Consider the following 19,001-nt stretch of genomic DNA (forward strand, 5'->3'; position numbering starts at 1 on the left):
TGTCTTTAATTGTTTTTAAGGCTTGGGAAGAGAAGGCTGCGACATTTTCCTGTTCCAACCGTCCTCCTTGAAGCCCAGCCCGACGCAGGAGAGCGTGCCGGCACCGCGCGCCGGGTCGGCCACCAAATTCCACCAGCCCTCTGCGTACGCAACCACCGCTCAGTCCCTGCCCCGTTTCCCATCGGCAGGAAGCCTGCTGGGATTCCCAGGGACTAGCAGGGTAATTAATCCATCATTTGGATACCCTAAGGATAGCGAGACGCCTCCGGGACGCAGCCACGGAGCCTCTCGCCCCGTGTGCCGGGGACGGAGCCAGCGGCTCGCTCGGCACCGGTTCTCACGCGAGCAGAGGGGCTCACCCAAACGTCCTTGGGGTCCTGTCCCATTCCCATCCATGGCTGGGGACATTTGGAGCCAGCCCCCCCAGCTGTTTTCCAGGCACCCGACCGCCCCCTTCCCAGCCCCGGCTACGGATCTGTCGCAATTCGAGAGGCAACCGCTACCCCCGGGGGAACGACGGGGGTGGTTTGAACTCGCCTGGCAGAGCCAGCTACCCAAGGAAGGTGCGCCCGGCTCCCAGAGGAGTTTTTTTTATGATATTATTATTGTTGTTTATTTTAAAGGAGGGGGAATTTCGCTCCCTGCCTCTCGCTCCCTCCCATGTGCAGCTCCTGCTCTCGCCACCCCCAAACTCCCACCGGGGAGCAGGGGCGGAGGCGGCATTTTTCTGGCTCCCCAACCTCACCCGTGGGACTAATTAATATTCCTTAAGCACCACACCCCTAATTACAATAGACTAAGTGAGCACAAAAGCGCTTTGGTCTCAAAAGTTTGACTTGTATTTTTCGACAAATTTACATCCCACAGAATGCCCATTAAGCCCATGTCTTTAATTACAGCATCAAAACCCTCTTGATTAGAGTACAAAAAAGCATCGACTCCGAAATCGGAGCACAAAAAGCTCATTGCCCGAGCTCCGCAGTGCAGCAGCTCACCGGGAAAACATCTCGGTCCCAAGCGAAGGATCCCAGGCAGCGACGCACGCGCAGCCCTGCGGCGCGAGGGCCCGGATACGAGACGAAGGCTCGCCCAATTAGAAGAAATTAGCAAATGCCGGCGAGGACCCGGGGCAGCGCTTGCTGCTGCTGGCCGGGGCCGTGCAGATCACGCGTGCCGGGCTCTGGCGGCGCGGTGCCTCCGGCACCGTCCCGTGCGCCATGGGGCTGGGGGCACCGCGGCCGCCGTCTGCGCGGGGAACAGAGGCGGCAGTGTTCCTGGCAGCCCTCCGAGCGCTTCCATGCGGTCACAGCAAGCGAGGGTGGAAAAGAGCAATTAAGAGCAAGGCTGTCCCCCTGCCAGCCAGCGCCTGCTCTCAATAGTCCTTAAGCACTGCTTGCAGCTGGCCTTTGCCGCCGGGTAGCGGCTGTATGCGAGGGCTGGCCACGTGAGCACGAGCATTTATGGGGAGCAAGGCGTACGGAGGAGTATGCGACATTCTGCTGCTTGGCTTTCGGCGCAGAAAACAAACCCAGCACCCACGGAACTCCGAAGAAGCCCACGGAAAATGGAGAACCAGCGACAGCAGGCACCTTCAGCTCTGCAGCACTTAAGTGGCTCAGCCCAGAAGCCCCTCGCCGCCCGCTGCCAAAACGGCTGACAGGTCTCCATCTGCCCAGGGGGAAGACCCCGGGGCTTCCCCTCCCTCCCCGTCCCCAAAGCCTTGGCACCGGCAGCTCCAGGCGCTCAGCCGCTGCCAGCTCCGAGCGGGGAAGCCCCCTGAATCCTGGCCCCACTTGGCACCAGGTCGCTCCCGCAGCCGCTGGGCAGCGCGAACACAAGAGGACAGGTTGCAGCGGGGCGTTTTATTCTCCGGGCTTTCACATCCAGAAGCACAACCGAGGCCGGGCAAAGCAAAAGGAAAATCACGTTCGTGGGACGCTTCAGCTTCGAAGCAGCTTTCCCAACGCTCTCTGCCCAGCAAAGCGAAGCCACATTCACCAGCCCGATGCCCACCTCCTTCCAAAGAGCCGTCCCGTCGTCCCCTCCTCTGCCATCCCGCAGCATCCCTCCGGGCCGGAAGGCACGGCACGGGAGACGAGCCTTCGGGGCTGCCTCTTCTTCCTCGTGGACCACAACGGCACATCCGCCTTCGGGGTCTTAACGCGGGGCGCTCGGCGCAGCCGGAGCTCGGCGCGTCGCTGCGTGCCTCCCCGCGGAGCTCGCGGGCTGCCGGCAGAGGGGCTGGCAGCGCGCCCTGCCCCGGGGAGCAGCGTGGGTGGGTGAAGGCGAAGGCTCTGCCCTCCTCGCCCGGCCTCCCCCGGCGCTCGGCAGCGGAGGGAACCAACGAGGAGCCGCTCGCCGGGGCCAGGCGGCTCGTTCGGAGGAGCTTAATTAGCCGGGCTCCTGAAGACGTGATGCTGGGATGGGAAACAAGGGGTTGCTTTTTTTTTTTTTGGTTATATTTTTTTTTTCTTTTCACAAGGTTTGCAGTTTCCCCACTTCCAAGCCCGTTCACAATACGCCTGGTACAAGAACCCGAACAGAGCAATTATAAACAGGAGGAGAGCGCGCCAGCAGCCGCGCGAGTTATTTCCCGTACACGAACCGAGCTCTAATCCTGATGCTTCCAGACGACAGCGCCTGCCTGAGACCCGCCTTATTTCAGGGAAAAAAAAAAAAGGAAATTAAAAAAAGGCAAGCCTGACCTTACTGTATATTAGTTTTGAGCTCGCAGCTGCAGCAGATGGCTTGCAAAGGATGAAAAAATGGGCTCTGATTGCAAAAGGAAGAGAACAGGAGACCTGACCCTAGGAGAGGTCCTCCTGCCAGCCAGGAGCCTAACTGCGGGCACGGCAAAATCCTGTTCTGTCCAAGCACTCGGTGTTGGGAGAAGACCTGGACAGCCATGGAGTAATCAACACAAGATCTGAGCTTAAAATCCTACATAATTAATATCTCAGGCAAGTAGCCACAGAATGACACTGTATAATCCATTTTTCATGCTCCGTATTCTTTTCCCTAATGTCATCTTCTGCCTAAAAAATGTCCTGAGTAACAACTCATCCTGAGTAGTTCCATATTAAAATAAAATTATAACAGAGGATGGATTCTGAATGTAACGATTCTCCCAGCGAGAAGTGCCCATTTCATAAATGAGCTATTTTCTACTGATGGCTTCGGATCTGCTCAAGCAGGCTCTCTGTGGCTTTTATTCTTTCGAGCCAGAGGCAGGCAGGGGTTGGACACATCGCAACTCAAAAAGCCACTGTGTTTTCCCCACTCCCATGCCAGGACAACCCTCCACCTCACCCTACCCCCACTCTGTCCCCACTGGGCTGAAGGATGGCCGGACTGACACCGTCAGACACCCACTGTCACATGAACCAACCTTCTCCTTTCAAAACTCGATCCATTTTAATCATTACCTGCATGCCACCATCCTAATAAGTTGTGTAAAGAGCAGCTGAATAGCAGCCAACTCTTCTGAGCCTGGCTTGATTCACAGACACCATGGTGATGCTTCTGCCTTGCTGTTTTTTTTTTTTTTTAATAATTATTATTATGATCAGGAAAAAAAATAAAAAACCAAAATAAAAATCAGCAACAGCACCCTGTAGTAGCACAACCAGAACGCTTTTTGGGCTCATTTCTTCCTACGGGAAGCATCAGGTGGCATTTTTAATACTGACATCGCAAGGAGGTGAGTTTGTCACATTTTATGCAGCACCAATTGCCCACCCCTTCCATCTTCCAGATCGCTTCTCCTACACTGCAGAATTCAGGAATACGCCGTTTATTTTGCCAGGTTTCGCTGAGATTTATTTTAATCTGGCTTTGATTAGGCCAAGTGACTTATTTTCACTTGAGGACTGGGGCTGAACTAATGCTTGAAACTATTATTGTGCTTCCAGCCCTGTCTTCAACTCACCAAGCAACTTGGAGAAAGTCGCTCTGAATAATGTCTCCGTTTCCCAAACGGCACAACTGGGAAAACACTGACCTACTTGGCAGGAGCGCGGAGAGCAGGCACTCTTTTTTCTTTTTAATGATTTAAGACAACCCAAATGCGAGGCGTTAGAGAGATGGGAATTCCACAAAGCCATTAATGGAGCACCAGGGGGACAGCTTGAGAGCTAGTTATCAGTGCTGTTCCTGTAATCCTCGATCCCTCTATCAATTTGCCAAGAGCCTAATCAAACAAACTTCGCATTGGGCTCTGACTGTTGCCAGACTGAGGGCTGTAGGCAAGGAGAGGGCTCCCGTAGAAAGGGGCCAACGCAACCAGCAGCGAAGGTGGGTGGATGTCTACGAGCCAACGTGGCACAACCGTAGAGGGAAGTGGACGTCTGTTCAGCTAGAGGCCTCAGGCTTTAATCACGCTCATCAGCCTCATGCTCATGGCCTCTCATCGCAGCCTTCCACATCCCAAACTAGCAGAAGTGTCCAGATGCCTTCAAGGGTGCCTCAAGTGCAATACAGATCGCCTCCTTATGCAGCCACCACAAAAAGGGCACGAGCACAGAGGAGTGCCCCAGGGTAAGAAAAGGGAGACAAACCTGGAGGCCGCTCCTTTCTGCTCCTTCCCCAGCCACTGAGAGGAAGCACAGGTGGAAAAAGAAGCATCACAACTAAGAGAAGTGGTGAATTTGTGCAAAATGAGGACTGATTGTTCCTACCACAACAGTGACAGAATCATCTAGGCTGGCAAAGGCCTTCAAGATCATCAAGCCCAACCATCAGCATGGCCTACTGAGTTCCATCACTAAACCACATCCCTTAGGGCCATACCCAGATGTCTCTTAAATATCCCTGGGGATGGGGACCCCACTGGGCACTTCCAATGCTTCACCCCAATGCAGAACTTCACGAGGGCCTGCTGCTCTTTGGCCAAAAGCAGAGCTCACAGCACAGAGATGCCGCTTCTCCTCTGTCTCATCTGCCACCAGACGCGTTGGCCAAGGCTTCCAGTATGCAAGTCCCACCACCCCCCTGTCCCACACACAAGTGCTTAAGCCCTCCACCGGTCCTATGAAAGGGCTTCTGTCCCTTCAAAAAAGGCTGTTTGGTCCCATGTCACAGTGGCATTTGGCTTCGGAGCTGGGTCGAAGCCACAGGGCCTTGGGTAGCCAAAGGCCCAGTGCCCACAGAAGGATCTCACAGCCTGGCTTTGCTTTGGAGGACGGCATCTGGTTCGTTTACCTGGAGTACTGTGTCCAGTTTTGGGCTCCCTGGTACAAAAAGAACAGGGATCTCCAGGAGAGAGTCCAGCGGAGGGCCACAAAGACGACACGGGGCCTGGAGCATCTTCCCTATGAGGAAAGGCTGAGAGACCTGGGTCTGTTCAGCCTTGAGAAGAGAAGACTGAGGGGGGATCTTACCAATGTTTACAAAAACCTGAGGTGTGGGAGACAGAGGGATATGGCCAACCTCTTTTCAGTGGTTTGTGGAGACAGGACAAGGGGCAATGGCCACAAAATGGAGCCCAGGAAGTTCCGCACCAACATGCGAAAGAACTTCTTCACGGTGAGGGTGACGGAGCGCTGGGACAGGCTGCCCAGGGAGGTTGTGGAGTCTCCTTCTCTGGAGATATTCAAGGCCTGTCTGGACGCCTACCTGGGCAGCCTGCTCTAGGGAACCTGCTTTGGCAGGGGGGTTGGACCCGATGATCTCTGGAGGTCCCTTCCAACCCCTACAGTTCTGTGATTCTGATTCGTGCTCTCGCGGCTACATTGGTTCACGGTGCTGAACATCTTCCTGATGTGCTCTGACAGCTCCGGGGGGAGCAAACGAGAGGATTTGGGCATCCAGCTCTGACTCACATTCACCCTTCGTCCTTCTGGAAAACAGGAAAGCTCTGGGGCAAGGACTCTCACCGTAGCTTCGTCAACACCTACTGCAGCGGATTTAATTCTCTACCGGTACCTACTAATTGCTAAGGAGTAACGGACACAGGAGAGTTGCTTTGGGGATAGCTTTACCGCCTGAGCTTTGCAATGGAAAGATGCTCTCTGTTTGTTTCCCACAGTTTATTCATCTGTAAACCAACAATACCCTCTGTGGCACAGAAGCCTAAGAGAGACTGTCATAAAACCCTCTCTAGCCAAAGGTCGGAAAACAGCCCAGAGTCTCTGTGCTGCAGAGTGCCCACGTGCTGCAATGAGGAGCACCACAGCTGAGGGACACAGCCTTGGCTGATGAATGAAGTGAAGCAAAGCCAGGTTGTCCAGATTCTCCAGCCATCCAGGAAAGGTCAAACGCCCCCCTTGTATTTCCATCCTGTCCCACTCGGCTGAAGGCTACAGCCTCCATGGTGTCCTGACCTCAACCTTGGCCGCCCCGAGCCTGGATGGCCTTGAACCAACAAGGGCTGCGAGGACTCTGTACAACCACCTGAAAGGAAGGTGTGGGTAGCTGGGGGTCGGCCTCTCCTCGCAGATAACTAATGACAGGACCAGAGGGAATGGCCTCAAGTTGTGCCAGGGGAGGTTTAGGTTGGAAACGAGGAGACATTTCTTCTCAGAAAGAGCAGTCAGGCATTGGGACGGGCTGCCCAGGGAGGTGGTGGAGTCACCGTCCCTGGGGATGTTCAAGGAAAGGTTGGATGTGGTGCTTAGGGACGTGGTTTAATGAGTAATATTGGTGGTGGGGTGATGGTTGGATCAGATGATCTTTGAGGTCTTTTCCAACCCTAATTATTCTATGACTCAGGCAGACACAGAACTGAGAATGAGCCATTTGTGAGCTAAGACATGGGCACCCCTTCCCTCCTGACAAGTGTTCAAAGCAAGGCAGAGCAAGGTCTCGGAGATTATCTGCTCCAAGCAGAGCCCCTCACACCACCCGGACCCGGCGTGGTGCTTTCATCCTTCCGAAGAGCAGTTCAGCACCGCAGGAGGAGGCACAGCACACTGCCACCCACCCGCAGGGGGACTGGGACCAGTCACAGCGGCCACGCAGAGCTCCAGTGAATTGGAGAGCTGACCCATTCCCAATTCTCAAACACCCGGAGCTGGAAGGGACCCACAAGGATCATCGAGTCCAACTCATTTTTTTGCCTAGCCCAGGGACCGCTGCTGCCTCGTTTACCTTTTCCATCTCCCTCCATCAGCTCGTTGTACGGCTGCCAGAACAATAGTATGGGCCAGAGCCCCAGAGAACCCACAAATAAATATGCTGTTCTTTGAGGGATTTGTTGCTTTTTAATAGAGACATTTTACAAGCAACGCTCTACAATCTTGAATTCAGCTGACAAATTCAAAACTCCCTGACATCTCTGTAATTAGCCGCAGACAGCTGACTTACGGTTTGACAAACAGTGCTAAATTTGCACTGAATGGCCATGTTCTGCCTCGCTATTTAGTCTTATTCATTTTGAAGTGCCATCCTTCACCCCGGAAGCTCAAGCCATGCAGACACCAAAAACATTCTGCGCTGTGCAGGACGGGGTCAGCACTCTGCAATTTCCTGATCTTTTATTTCAGCTCTCCGGGCACGTGAGAGTGAGAGACAACAGGACCCACATCTCCCTAGCCGCTTACTGTTCTCAAGCCAAGGACTGCACTGCATGATTAGTTTACTGGAGGAAACCGGTTTCCCAGTGGGCATTTGATTACAAGAAGCCAGATTCCCCCAGGAGAACAGCGGGCTCTTGTTTAAGTCCCGGTGTTCGTACCCACGCACAATGTGAGCCCATTCCCACGCAGCGCTGCACCGGTCGCCCCCTCCCTTCCCCTTCACAATCGGGGGGCACTGCATCACTCATGGGACCTATCGGTATGCCAAAGCCACATCTCAATATTGCTATTAGCAAATATAACTAATAGAAATAATATATATAGGTATAATAAAAGTAACATGTTATTCCTGGCCCCGATATCATTTGTACAGATAACCCGGACGGGGTCACTTCTTCCCCACCTCCATGCGAGCATCACAGCGCCAGCAAAAGGAGGGATTTGGCGGGACGTGCTGCAGTTGTGAAGTTATTTCAAGGCACGGATGCTGACTGAAATCTGCACGATGGTAAGACACATGTGAAGGTCACAGCTGATAGAAGGGTCCTTAGAGCAAACTACTGAGTTTTGAGACTGAGTCACCAAGGTCTGCATATGTCAGCTGTGGGCTCCTCGTGGCAGAGACCAGGATGGGCTCTCAAAGCTGGCTATAACCATAAGCACCAGCCCTAGGCCATTTCCAGCTCCCTTAGATAAGCCAAGAGCACCTCCAGCGAGCTCCCCAAGGTACCAGGTCCTTCCCTGCTCGGGTGGACCTCGGTGTTTTGCATAGGAATAGAGAAAACAAATTGCTCCAGGAGTTAACGGGCTGGCTCAGCAGCCCCATAGCGCACTCAGCAAGTGCACAAACCTGCGTGCCACGGTTCCAGTTACAGGTCACGCATCAGAAACTTGCTCTATCTGAGTGCATGCCCAGTTTCCTATCTGCAGGTTCAGATATTGTGACAGCAGCAAGTAAAGCAGGGAGCAAAAACACTGCCAGTGGACAGCGGCTCATAATGGGCAGTGTCCATGAATCCTCTGCTTCAGTTTTGTAAGCAAAGCCACATTTAATCTTGCTGGAGAACACCTGTAGTGCTCCCCTTTGTTAACGGAAACTCGATCAGCCTTCACCTGTAATGGGAGACAACAAAACGTGCTTCCCCTCTGTTTTCTGGCTGCTTTAAAAGGAGGAAGAATTCAGGCAACACCGGTGCCTGCAGGAGTCCCCGATGCGGTCGGCTGGCTAGGCGACAGCAACAGCTTAGCTCTGCCAAGTCCTACATGCTCAGGAAGCAACACCAGTGCTCAGTCAGCCCACCCCATATCCCACCCTGCCCCATCCGCTGTCCCTCAGCCTCCTGCAGATCACGACAGTCACGTTTACAGCTGTGCGAATAAAGACGTGTCCGGGGTCTTAAACTTGGATGTTGCGTTCCTGCTCAAGAGGGAGAACATCACGATTCAGATTAAAGATAAACTAGTGCTTCCCCCGCCGCTAAGAGGCTTAGCCCCTACGGTATGTGTGCTGCTGAACAAGTGGAACGAACACCTGAAATCAAACGTGGAGTTTGGGCTGCTGCGCAGCGCAGGGATGTGCAGACATTCGTGAACACCAGCCTCCGAAGCCGGCTGTAGGGTAACGAAGCCTGAATTAACTGGCATCGGAAGGAGGCAAAGAGTAAAGGTGAAATGCCACCATCTCCACGCTGGGCTTGCATTAACCAAGAGCTGCCTAACAGCCCGGGCAGGACTCGCATCAATCTGCCCCACCACCTCGCACAGATGTGCGGACGCTCAGCAACTCCTGCAGCCCGTGGGTCTAGTGTCATCGCAGCACCCTCGGCACCAGAGGCACAAAGAACCTGGATTCACACCTTTACGTGGTCTTCAATAAATTCCCCAAGACCCTCTGGTTAGCACCTGCACAAAGCGAGGCAGAGGAGCCAGCTCTGGACTCCCCTCACCTCGGCTCTGGCCGCCCACATCTCACCCTCGGTGCGTTATGGAGAAGCCCTACAAGGCAAGGTTTCACAGAGGACAGAGCATGAGGGTCCAAGTCTCTGAAGGAGCTATCGCAAAGCAGAAGCAATTTTCTCCCCAATTTAGCCTTCCATATTGCCACAGGAAAATCAGGGTCAACAGACAAGGGAGTGCTGGTGGAGGAGAGGGAGGAACGTTCTTGCCCGGCCACCCAGGGTATGTCCACCCCTGGTGAATCCAACACTGGAAATCTCAGTGTTTGGCACTCTTGTAGAAACGACACGAGACCAGGATCGGCAATAAATCGAAAGTCTGGTGTTTCGTTTTTATCAATACTTACTAGATGTTCGGGGTCACAATGCCAATCCACTTAGTTATAGACTAAAACATTTAAGCACAGCTGAGTCTGCACCTGAGTCCTCCTGACCTTGCCCCGGTCTACTCATTCATTTAGATCACTTAAAGTATTTCATCCAGCTGCTCGATTGCCAGGGAAGATACTGGCTGCGTAGCCTACGCCTTCAGACCCAAAGCAGTGAGCACAGATTTGGGTCAGAGATACGCCCAACTTCCCTCCACTCTCCAGGGACAGCCATCGCAGGTACAACAGACTGCTACTGGAAAAGTCCACCCGAAGTCACAGATTAATAGGAAAAAAAATGGAATTTACCACTCGGAACCAAAGCGGCACACTGATTTGCCCATCAGCAAACCCCAGGAAAAACAGACAAAGCTTTTGATAAGAGACTCTGGTTATCAATGTCGAGATGCTCTCCAGTACCAAAGACCTGACTTGCTGATGGCTCGAGTTTTCCCATCCAGCCCAGCTGCTCAGACTTACTGGATCAAAGAAAGGGTCAGAAGTGCCCCCAAATCTTTCATACAGTGATTTTAACGAAGGAAAGAAAGGTTCTTAAGAGTGTTCAGCCCAGATCCAATCCACGTGAAGAACATCAGCATTTTTTTCAAAAGTCTCAGACTAGTCTCTAGCAGAGTCCGTGGGCTTTCCCCCAATAAATCCAGCATGTCTAAACCAACACATACATGGTTTGCTCTCGAACCCGCTTATATCCTTGGTGTCAACCATAAAAGACAAGTGAAAGCTGTCCCGAACAGCTTCTTCCCTCTTAGCTAATATTTACAAGGCAGAATTAGAAGTGGAGAGGTCAGAACGAGCCAGGCCACCCAAATGGAGAAGATTTTGTTTATGCCCTTTACGTGACGTACTCCAGGCTCTGGAGGTTGTAGAGCATCTTCCTCTGCAGAAGTTCTTAGCACAGAAATGTGTTCACAGATGGTGTAGCCCCCGAGGAAAACAATTTTTTATTAACACCCGTAACAGCGTCAGCGAGTGCATCTTTCAAGTCTCGTTATGCAGAACCACATCACGCTCCCATGGCACGGGGGTTGGCTTCCCCACTGCCGACTTTACCAGTTCCATCATTTCATTTCCGATTTAGCAACAGGAACTAAACGCGTACTCTATGCTGAGCACGAGGAATCTGAAGGAGAAAGAGCTGAAAGACGTCGGGTTTGAGAGGAAGCCAAGAGGGAACTCGAGTCTGAGGAACCCCGAGGTTTTTGGGGTGAGCTGCCCATCCTGCAACCGAGCGAGCCCAGCTCAGCCCTGGTGGCAGAGCCGGCGGCTCCCAACAGCAGGGCCATGAATACACATGCAGTTATTTTTTTCCCCCAGCACTTGCTGTTTCTGGATACTAAGCAAGGCACGGTTTCATGAGACGATGCAAAGGAGGAGGAAACGAGCTGGTCCCTGCTCCATTAATGAAGCCAGCCAGCAGCTCGGAGCCCTGCACCAGCCGAGCGAGCAGGAGAAGTCTTCCTAAATGCAACACCGGGTGCTTTGGGTTCATCTTGGGGTTCAAGGGAAGCAGCCAGCATCCGAGGCGGTGCCCTGCTACTGCCGGACAATCTCAGCAGCACTTTGACAACGCACCTCCACTCGCAGGCAGCTGCTTGAGCAGCCTGGATGCTATCGGGGAGCCAAATCTACACGGAGGGTTCACGATATCCTGATTTCTTTCTCTGGTTTTGCTCCGGCAGGGCAATTAGAAACATACTGCAATCACCTAATCCTTAAATGAACTTAATTCCAGCCACAGAGCAGGGTGGGCACCTCTCAAGCAGCACCGCCTGCTTTGCCCAGCGGATGAGCTGGCCGTACCGCAGCGTGCCCGCAAACAGTCGATGCCATCGGGCCATCGGCTGCCCAACGAGCTCTGAAGGCAGGGACACAAAATGGAAACGCCGGGGCACGGTCTCAGCCCTGGTGCAGACGGGTGATTATCTGCTCCCAAAGCTGCCAGACAGGAACCTGGTCCTGATTCCAGCCCTAACCAGGAGGCTACAGCAACCCCGTCCCATTTTCTGGTGGCTCAGCAGGTCGTTACCAGTCCGAGGACGTAAGTGTGGCAGTTTCAGCACTGCAGCAAGCCACAGACTTGTTTTGATGCGATAAATCCCTTGAAAGAAAGAAAAAAACAGCTTTGGCTGGGAACTAATCTTCCTTGATAAGAATCAGCGTGGGAACTGGAAGCTCCAGTAACAACTCGTCCAAGTCTATTTATACAAGACATCAAGACACCCATGCCAGAGATCCATAGGAGAACGCCCAGAAGCAACATTTGAAAGCATGCACAGAGAAAACCTCCACCAGTGCTCTCATTTCAGCGAGTGAAGATTTGGGAAAAATACGCATTTCCCGCGCTTTCACGAACCTCCATGTTGAACCTCTCCTCTCGCACCGCATTTTTATGGCTGAGCTGTGGCTTTCAGGTGACAGTGACCTCCGTGCCGGCGAGGCCACCAATGGGTTTAGGAACAGGACATGTTCTGCAGCCAAGCCCAGCTCTGGGTCCCCATCCGAGGCCTTAGCACGGTCTTTGTGCGATCTCCAGGTGCCCAAACCTCATGGTAGCTTCCTCATAAGTACAGCACCGAATCCCAGCACCCTGAGGTCGCACGGAGCTGATGGGGCCTTTCGGATTAAAGCCAGAGAAAGGCAGAATGCAGATCAGCAACCGAAAGTCAGAACCCTGCGGCAGGCTCATTTAGGAAACAGAAAAGCAGCAGGAAAGGGAATCAGCATCTTTGACGCGGTTGATGAGGCACGAGCCTGTAGGCCGGCCATTGGAAAGGAAAAGCAGAGCTGGATTTGAGTTTCCACATGAAGTGCTTGGGAGCTTTCTTCCAAAACTTGATTTCTGATGTGATGTGGAGACAGAAATCCTCAGTGCTTTCCCAGCCAGCACATGCTGCCACAAGCTTGCAGGCCATAGTCCTGCATGTTCCCAGCCCCAAGCCCAGCTTTATCCCTCTGCTCCCAGCAGACACGCTCAGCTGCGCGTGCCCTCGCTGCTGTCTCGCCCGCTACCGCAGAGCTTTCTGAAATGCCAAAAGCCACCCAGAAACTGCAGCCAGCTGGAGCAGCCCCCAGAACCTCGCCTTTGGCTTTGGAGAACTGCCTGCTGCTTTGATTAGGCTGCTGCTGCCCACACGAGTCCCCTTCTCCCCTGTCATTTCTTCTCCCTCCAGGTAGATTTACCACGGCAGGCGTCCCAGAGAGCACAATAGCCGCCACGGCTATGTGAATCATTCCGCTTGGTTTATCTCTGCTTTCTCGACCCTCTCTATTTCAGCCGTAAGTTCTTTCGAGCAGGAGCTCCCTGCTCCTAGACGTGCTCCATCCCCGGACACATCCATCCACAGCTGACAGCAACTACCTTCCACTGAATATTATGAATAATAATTCAGATTATTGTGAATAATAATTCAGATCACTCCTGGGGCAGGCAGTAACATCCCAGCTCTACCACCTGCAGCTCCACAATGTACTTTACCAGTAACCCCAAAGATCTCCTGCCTCTGAGCCACTTGCGTTGTTGCCCACGTTGGCATCATATCCCCACTATGAGCTGAGCACACTTCAAGGAAACACTCAAACGGGTTCTTCGCCGCTAATTTTCTTTTCCCTTTTAGGACTAGAGCACCTCAGATTAGGACACTGGACCTGATGAGGCAACCGAGTCATCCTCTGAAGCGATCCTTGGTACCTGGAATCTCTTGGGAATCCCTTGAGTTCAGCACAGGCTTCCAAATGTCCTTACTGAGTGCATCAACCTATCTGGAAATGGACTTCCATCGCTCAGGTTTCTGGAACTCGGTATTGGACAAGATTTCCAGGAGGCTGACCGCAGCAGGGAGGTGGCTGTGCAGAAGGCAGAGACCCCTGCATCAGGCCACGCTTTGCAGAAGCACTGACAGACCCCAGAGGGGATTTCGCACAGCCCCATACTTTGGGAACAAACATTCACTTCGAACCACTTTTCTGCTTAGAAGACAACAGCAGTCCAGATTAGAGACGTTAGCGGTAGAGGATGGCCACGGCCACCACGGCTGAGCTTTGAGACATCCACACGGGCTAGAGGCAACAGCACAGGACACTGGATGAATTCTCTATACAAAGAGAAGAGACTTTTATGAATTGCAAAGGTTATGAGTAACAGCCACAGCAGAGCCATTGTTTCTGAACACCTTTTGAGTCTTTTATATTCAAATGCAGCCAGAAGAATCGCCTTCTCTGACACACGAGCCTACCGGGCCCACATTCTGTTTCTAAAATGACTGATCTCCATCTGAATTTTAGGTGTTTTTGACAAGAGCTCCATCCTGTCGTAAATCAATTCCAGCTACTAATGATTCATCTTTCTTTCCAGTAGCTACACCTTTGATGTTTTGTTAGTCCCCACAAGCCTCGCCACTCCTGCTCTGCGAAGCCGCATCTTTTTGATCAAATATACCAGGGCCGAGACCACGTGCTTCTGGGCACAGAAGCCCTCCCCACGTCTAAAAGAAGAGTTGCATCTTTAAAGCCAAAACCACATTGAAAGTCCTAGATTGCAGTACTCATGGGTCCTTTCCAACTGAACTGTTTTGTTCTGGTTATAGATAATTTCAGGAGTCTCCAGTATCAGCCGTTGGAAAAGGTGCTTTGGACAGCGGCTCTGCATTTAGGCTTGGAGCTCCTCTTTTAGGCATGTTTTGCTCTGCTGCCTGGGCCAGGGATGAGGAGAGAGGGACCGGGCAGCCCCAGGGACGCCGATCCCGTTGGGGCCAAGCCACAATCAGCAGCCCAGGCAGCCTGGCACGAGCACTGAGCAGCCCTGCGGGACGAGCAGCTGCTCCTCTCCGTGGTCAGCGAGGAACCCAAAAACATTTTTTCCACCCTGCCATGATGCCAGGAATGGCAAGAGGGCTCCAAGGAATTAACAGGAAACGGGGCTTGGATTAAACAGTCCAACTTAAATAATCAAATGTGAGTTATGCACCAGCACTCGCTGCGAACTTAAAATTACCCCGAGCAATCCTAAGCAATCGCTCCTTCGGCGCTGCAGCATCTTCACCCCTGCAAGAGGAAAGCGCGGCAGCGCTGTGCTCCTCACCCCAAGTGCCCAGCGCGTGCTCTCCCCGACCTGCATCAGACGTGTTGGTGGCTGAATTGCTGGCAGACCTGCCACGGATGTGCCTGGCAGCGCGCAAGGACCTTGGATCTCTCGGCACGGCCAACGACACGGCAGCCAGGTCTCAAAAAGGGAAAAAACGCTGCCACGTGACGGGGTCAAAATGCTCCAGGACCCAAATTTAGATCTTGTAAATGAGTTTTTTTTTTTTGTTCGTTCGGGAAATTTTTATGTTTGAATATAGAATTGGGTGAGCAATGTAGGATAGTGTTTGAATATTAAACAGTGTTTGAATGTAAAATAGTGTTTGAATATAGAATAATCACTTGAGCAACACAGAGCAGTGTTTGAATAGAGAATAATAGGGTGAGCAATATAGAATTGTGTTTGAATATAAAATAATCGGGTGAGCAACACACAATGCTGTTGGAATATAGAATAATCAGGTGAGCAACACAGAACAGTGTTTGAATAGAGAATAATCGGGTGAGCAATATAGAATAGTGCTGAAATACAGAGTAATCAGGTGAGGAACACATAGTGTTTGAATACAGAATAATCAGGTGAGCAATAGGATTAAGCAACTGTGAAAAATCTATTGCTAAATCTCCAACAAAAAAATGGAAACGTAACGCGGCCACAGAAGTGGTGAGATCCATTAACTCTGTTCTTCCTGCTCAGCAGCTGAATGCAGCGTAAATAATTTTCTTCTTTTAAAGCTAACTTCATTTTTTACGGCTGGCCCTTTTTGCAATTATTTCATTTTACCTTGGCAGCTTTCAATTTTGTTGGGTATTAGCTGCTGAGATTAGAGACCACTTTATCTCACAGCTAGCCATGAGAAATTACAAGCAGCTCTCGGAGAGCGCGATAAAAGCGTTACTTCCCCCTGAAAGGCACGAGGGACTTTGCGAGGTGCCTGGCGACCCGCTTCCCCTGGAGAAGACAACCAGCAGCTGCATCTCCCGCACGCAGGGGCAGCACCAACCCCGTTACGATGGCCTGAAGAAAGGCAGCCCAATGCGGCGTGCCCGGTGGTATGCGTGCTCATCACTGCTGCGGTCATCAGGCTGCTGGTGGGGACCGCTGGAAGAAAACCTGATGCCAGATCGGGAAGAAAAGACCACAAGATGAGCTTAAAGAGCATCACTGTATGCATTTATGAAATGCCTCGAAGAAATCTCCTCGAATGCTGTTCCATTTCCTGGTACGAGACGTTAGCATAAGCACAGACCCTCTGAGCACCCCACCAGACGGGAGCAGCAATCAGAGCTCCGGGACGCAAACGCCCGCCGCCCCAAACTTTTTCTGATGTTGTTTAAGCAAGGCTTGGCCACCACCCCCACCCCCTTGTACGCCCCCGTCGCTGTGAGGTTGGAGCAGACATCCTGTCTCCACTGTCACCAGACTCAAAAACCCGCTCAGAGCCCCCTGATGCCATCCATCCCCACATCCTCCTGCGGCAACAACGGTTTCCAAATCCGCTCCGTACCTCTTCTCGCCCCTGCCAAGCACCTCTCCTGCTAACTCGTGCAAGGTGCCCCCGTGCCAGGGCTGTGGGGCTTTGAGCAGCTCTGCATTCACCGTCCCACCACCTCCCGAGTCCCCAGACATCACATTCCCCACCAACACCCTCTATAGGTGGCCCAACCCAGTTGGACCAGATCAGTTTGAAGACTTTGTGCACCCCACAAGTTGAGTCCTGCACCCTAGAAGGGCTTTTTCGTGGAATCACCAAAGAGCTGAGGCTGGCAGGGACCCTCTGGAGATGGCCTCGACCCGCTGAGAGCAGGCTGCTCAGGACTGTGTCCAGCTGGGCTCTGAACACCTCCAAGGATGGAGGCTCCACAGCCTCTCTGAATGGTGTGAGAGCACCTTCTGCTGATGAGCACCAGACAGGGATTACTGGACTTCACATCTCAAGTCCATCTTCACACCTTAAGCTCCAAAGCACCATGCAGACAGGCCCTTGGGGCGAGCTGGCTAGGCTCATGGGAAGGAGCAAGCTGCTGATTACGTGGCACCCCTTTCACAGAAAAACGAAAGCTGGAACAAACTGAAGAAGTGAAATGGGCTATGAAAATCCAAGACTGGACCTGGCACAAACCAAACATTGATACAAATAACAGCGTTTAAGGGTCTCAGAAATCCAACCCGCATAACGCTTTTCCCCAACCCTGGCAAAGGTAACTGAAGTTGGAGCTGGCTTTCCCTTCTTCCAGTCTCCATCTCACCCTTCTGACAGATTTGAGATATTTATTCCCTTTTCCAGAGCAGGTCTGCAGGTCAGACGCAGCCTCCAGCCACCACCTTTCATCTCCTTCTGGGACATTGACTCCACCGACGGGCTCCAACCCGAGGCTGCTGCTATGTCCACCACCGCCTGCCTCCCTCGGTGCCGAGCTGCCCTCGATTTTTGATTTGATCTTGGGCACGGGAAATGAAAGGACTATTGTCAAGATGTCTGCAAACATCTGACTGAGCACCCATTCTTTCAATGACCCTCTTGTTTAATCCACCACAACATGTTCTGCGGTCCGGGCTGCGTGACAAGCCATTCCGATGGGGTGAGGCAATATCTTGGACGTCCACAAGTTTCTGCTTCTGTGCCCTTCAGCCCTGCTGCCTTCTGGCCTCTAATGGGAGAAAGGCTTCGAAGCTTTTATTTTGCGAACCAAGACTCGAGATGTATTTTCAGACGCTCACTCAAGCGAGATCACAGCTAACATTTGAGCTGCAAATTTTAACCTTTCTACAGCGGCTCCCAGAGTGTCTGAAAAGGCACTCCAGGAACACGGCTTCCGAGCTGAAGTTTCCTATTTGTTTTTGATCTCCACTTAACCTTTTGGCTGGAACAACTGAAACGGAGCGAGGACAAGGAATCCAACGCTCAGGGAGTGCCTTTTGTCTCCTCCCTCCCAGCCCCACCACCATTAATCACCGCGGCACCAGTAAACACTTAAGAAGCCGGCATGGTCCTGTCTCCGTCAGCTGGGAAACTAATCTGAAAGGAAGCCGTACCGCGGGGCCGGACTTACTGCTGCTTGGCACCGTGTCTGTATTTTGTGATACACTAACTCAGGCCTCTGTTTAAACACAAGTATGCATGGGGAGGGACTGGAGCGGAACGCTGCTCTCCTGCTGCACCCAAGCCCGCCGGCAGCGAGAAGGTGCCCCCAGTTGGTTGATGCTTCCAAATTCCTCCTGCTCCGCTCTTGGTTTTGCCTCCTGAAGCTGCCGAACTGAGTCCGAGCACCCTGGGGCAAGTACATGACCTGTTCTCGCTCCGGTTCAAACAAAGTGACTCCAAGAAATACCGGGTGGCCTTGGAACCGATCCCAACTGCTCTGTGCCCAAAGCCTGTACCTCTCCCAGCGGGACGGCCACATCCCTTGGTTCTGCACCAGCCTCTTCACCCCTTTAGACCAACATTGCCATGTGTGAACATGGGAAGGAGAAGCCAGTCAAATGCCAGCCGTCGGACAAAGAGGAGATGACCACACCAGCTTTCAGGCTGAATCTGATGCAGGCACACACCGACTCGCAGCCAGCCGAGGCCACCGGTAGCAAGGCTGACGGATAGGGCAGACAGAGCTCAGCAGCAGGGAGTATTTATCACCCGGCTGTTCCTACCAGCAAATCGCAGAGGTACCACCCAGCGTCTAGGAGTCTAGGATACACGGATCATTGGGTAAAGAAATCTATCAGATTCTTTTCAAATACTACTATGTCCAAGTGCCAGAGAACGCATGAGCTGAACGCCTGGCGGCAAATACCCCAAAGCGGGGTTCAGCCACTAAAACCAAGGCCAGGCGGCTCTGCTCGTGCTCAGGGTGTGGACCTGGAGCAGGAGGGGTTACTGATGCCAGGGCTGAGACTGGTCTCCATTCCCGAGGTCTCCCCTGCCTCTCTGGAAGATCCTTCCTGCTTGCTGGCCTTAAATATCGGCCGTGTGGCCCCAGTACGCCACCCTGGCACGTCACTGCAAAGCACCCGGTCTCCTTCCAGCACCGCTTCAGAGGACTGACATGGAAAAGGAAGGACAACA

The 19,001-nt window shown here is 52.6% G+C and overlaps 1 protein-coding gene across 5 annotated transcripts in view; it reads right to left on the reverse strand.

Annotated features, from left to right (window-relative positions):
• Window positions 1–19,001, reverse strand: part of ARHGAP39 (Rho GTPase activating protein 39) — a 102,192-nt gene that overhangs the window by 52,334 nt on the left and 30,857 nt on the right. For 4 of the 5 annotated variants that reach the window (XR_013945726.1, XM_080578099.1, XM_080578100.1 and 1 more), the window contains exon 1: window positions 2,014–8,805. The exons of the other annotated variant lie outside the window; for it this stretch is intronic. Coding sequence is in view for 3 of the 4 variants with exons in the window: in XM_080578099.1 (XP_080434225.1) it covers window positions 2,014–2,054 (41 nt within the window). In the remaining variant the exon portion in view is untranslated. Of the gene's footprint in view, window positions 1–2,013; window positions 8,806–19,001 lie in introns of those variants that run through there. 5 annotated transcript variants of the gene reach the window in all.

Source organism: Anser brachyrhynchus, assembly GCF_964034855.1.
Source record: "Anser brachyrhynchus genome assembly, chromosome: 2".
Taxonomy (NCBI): Eukaryota; Metazoa; Chordata; class Aves; order Anseriformes; family Anatidae; genus Anser; species Anser brachyrhynchus.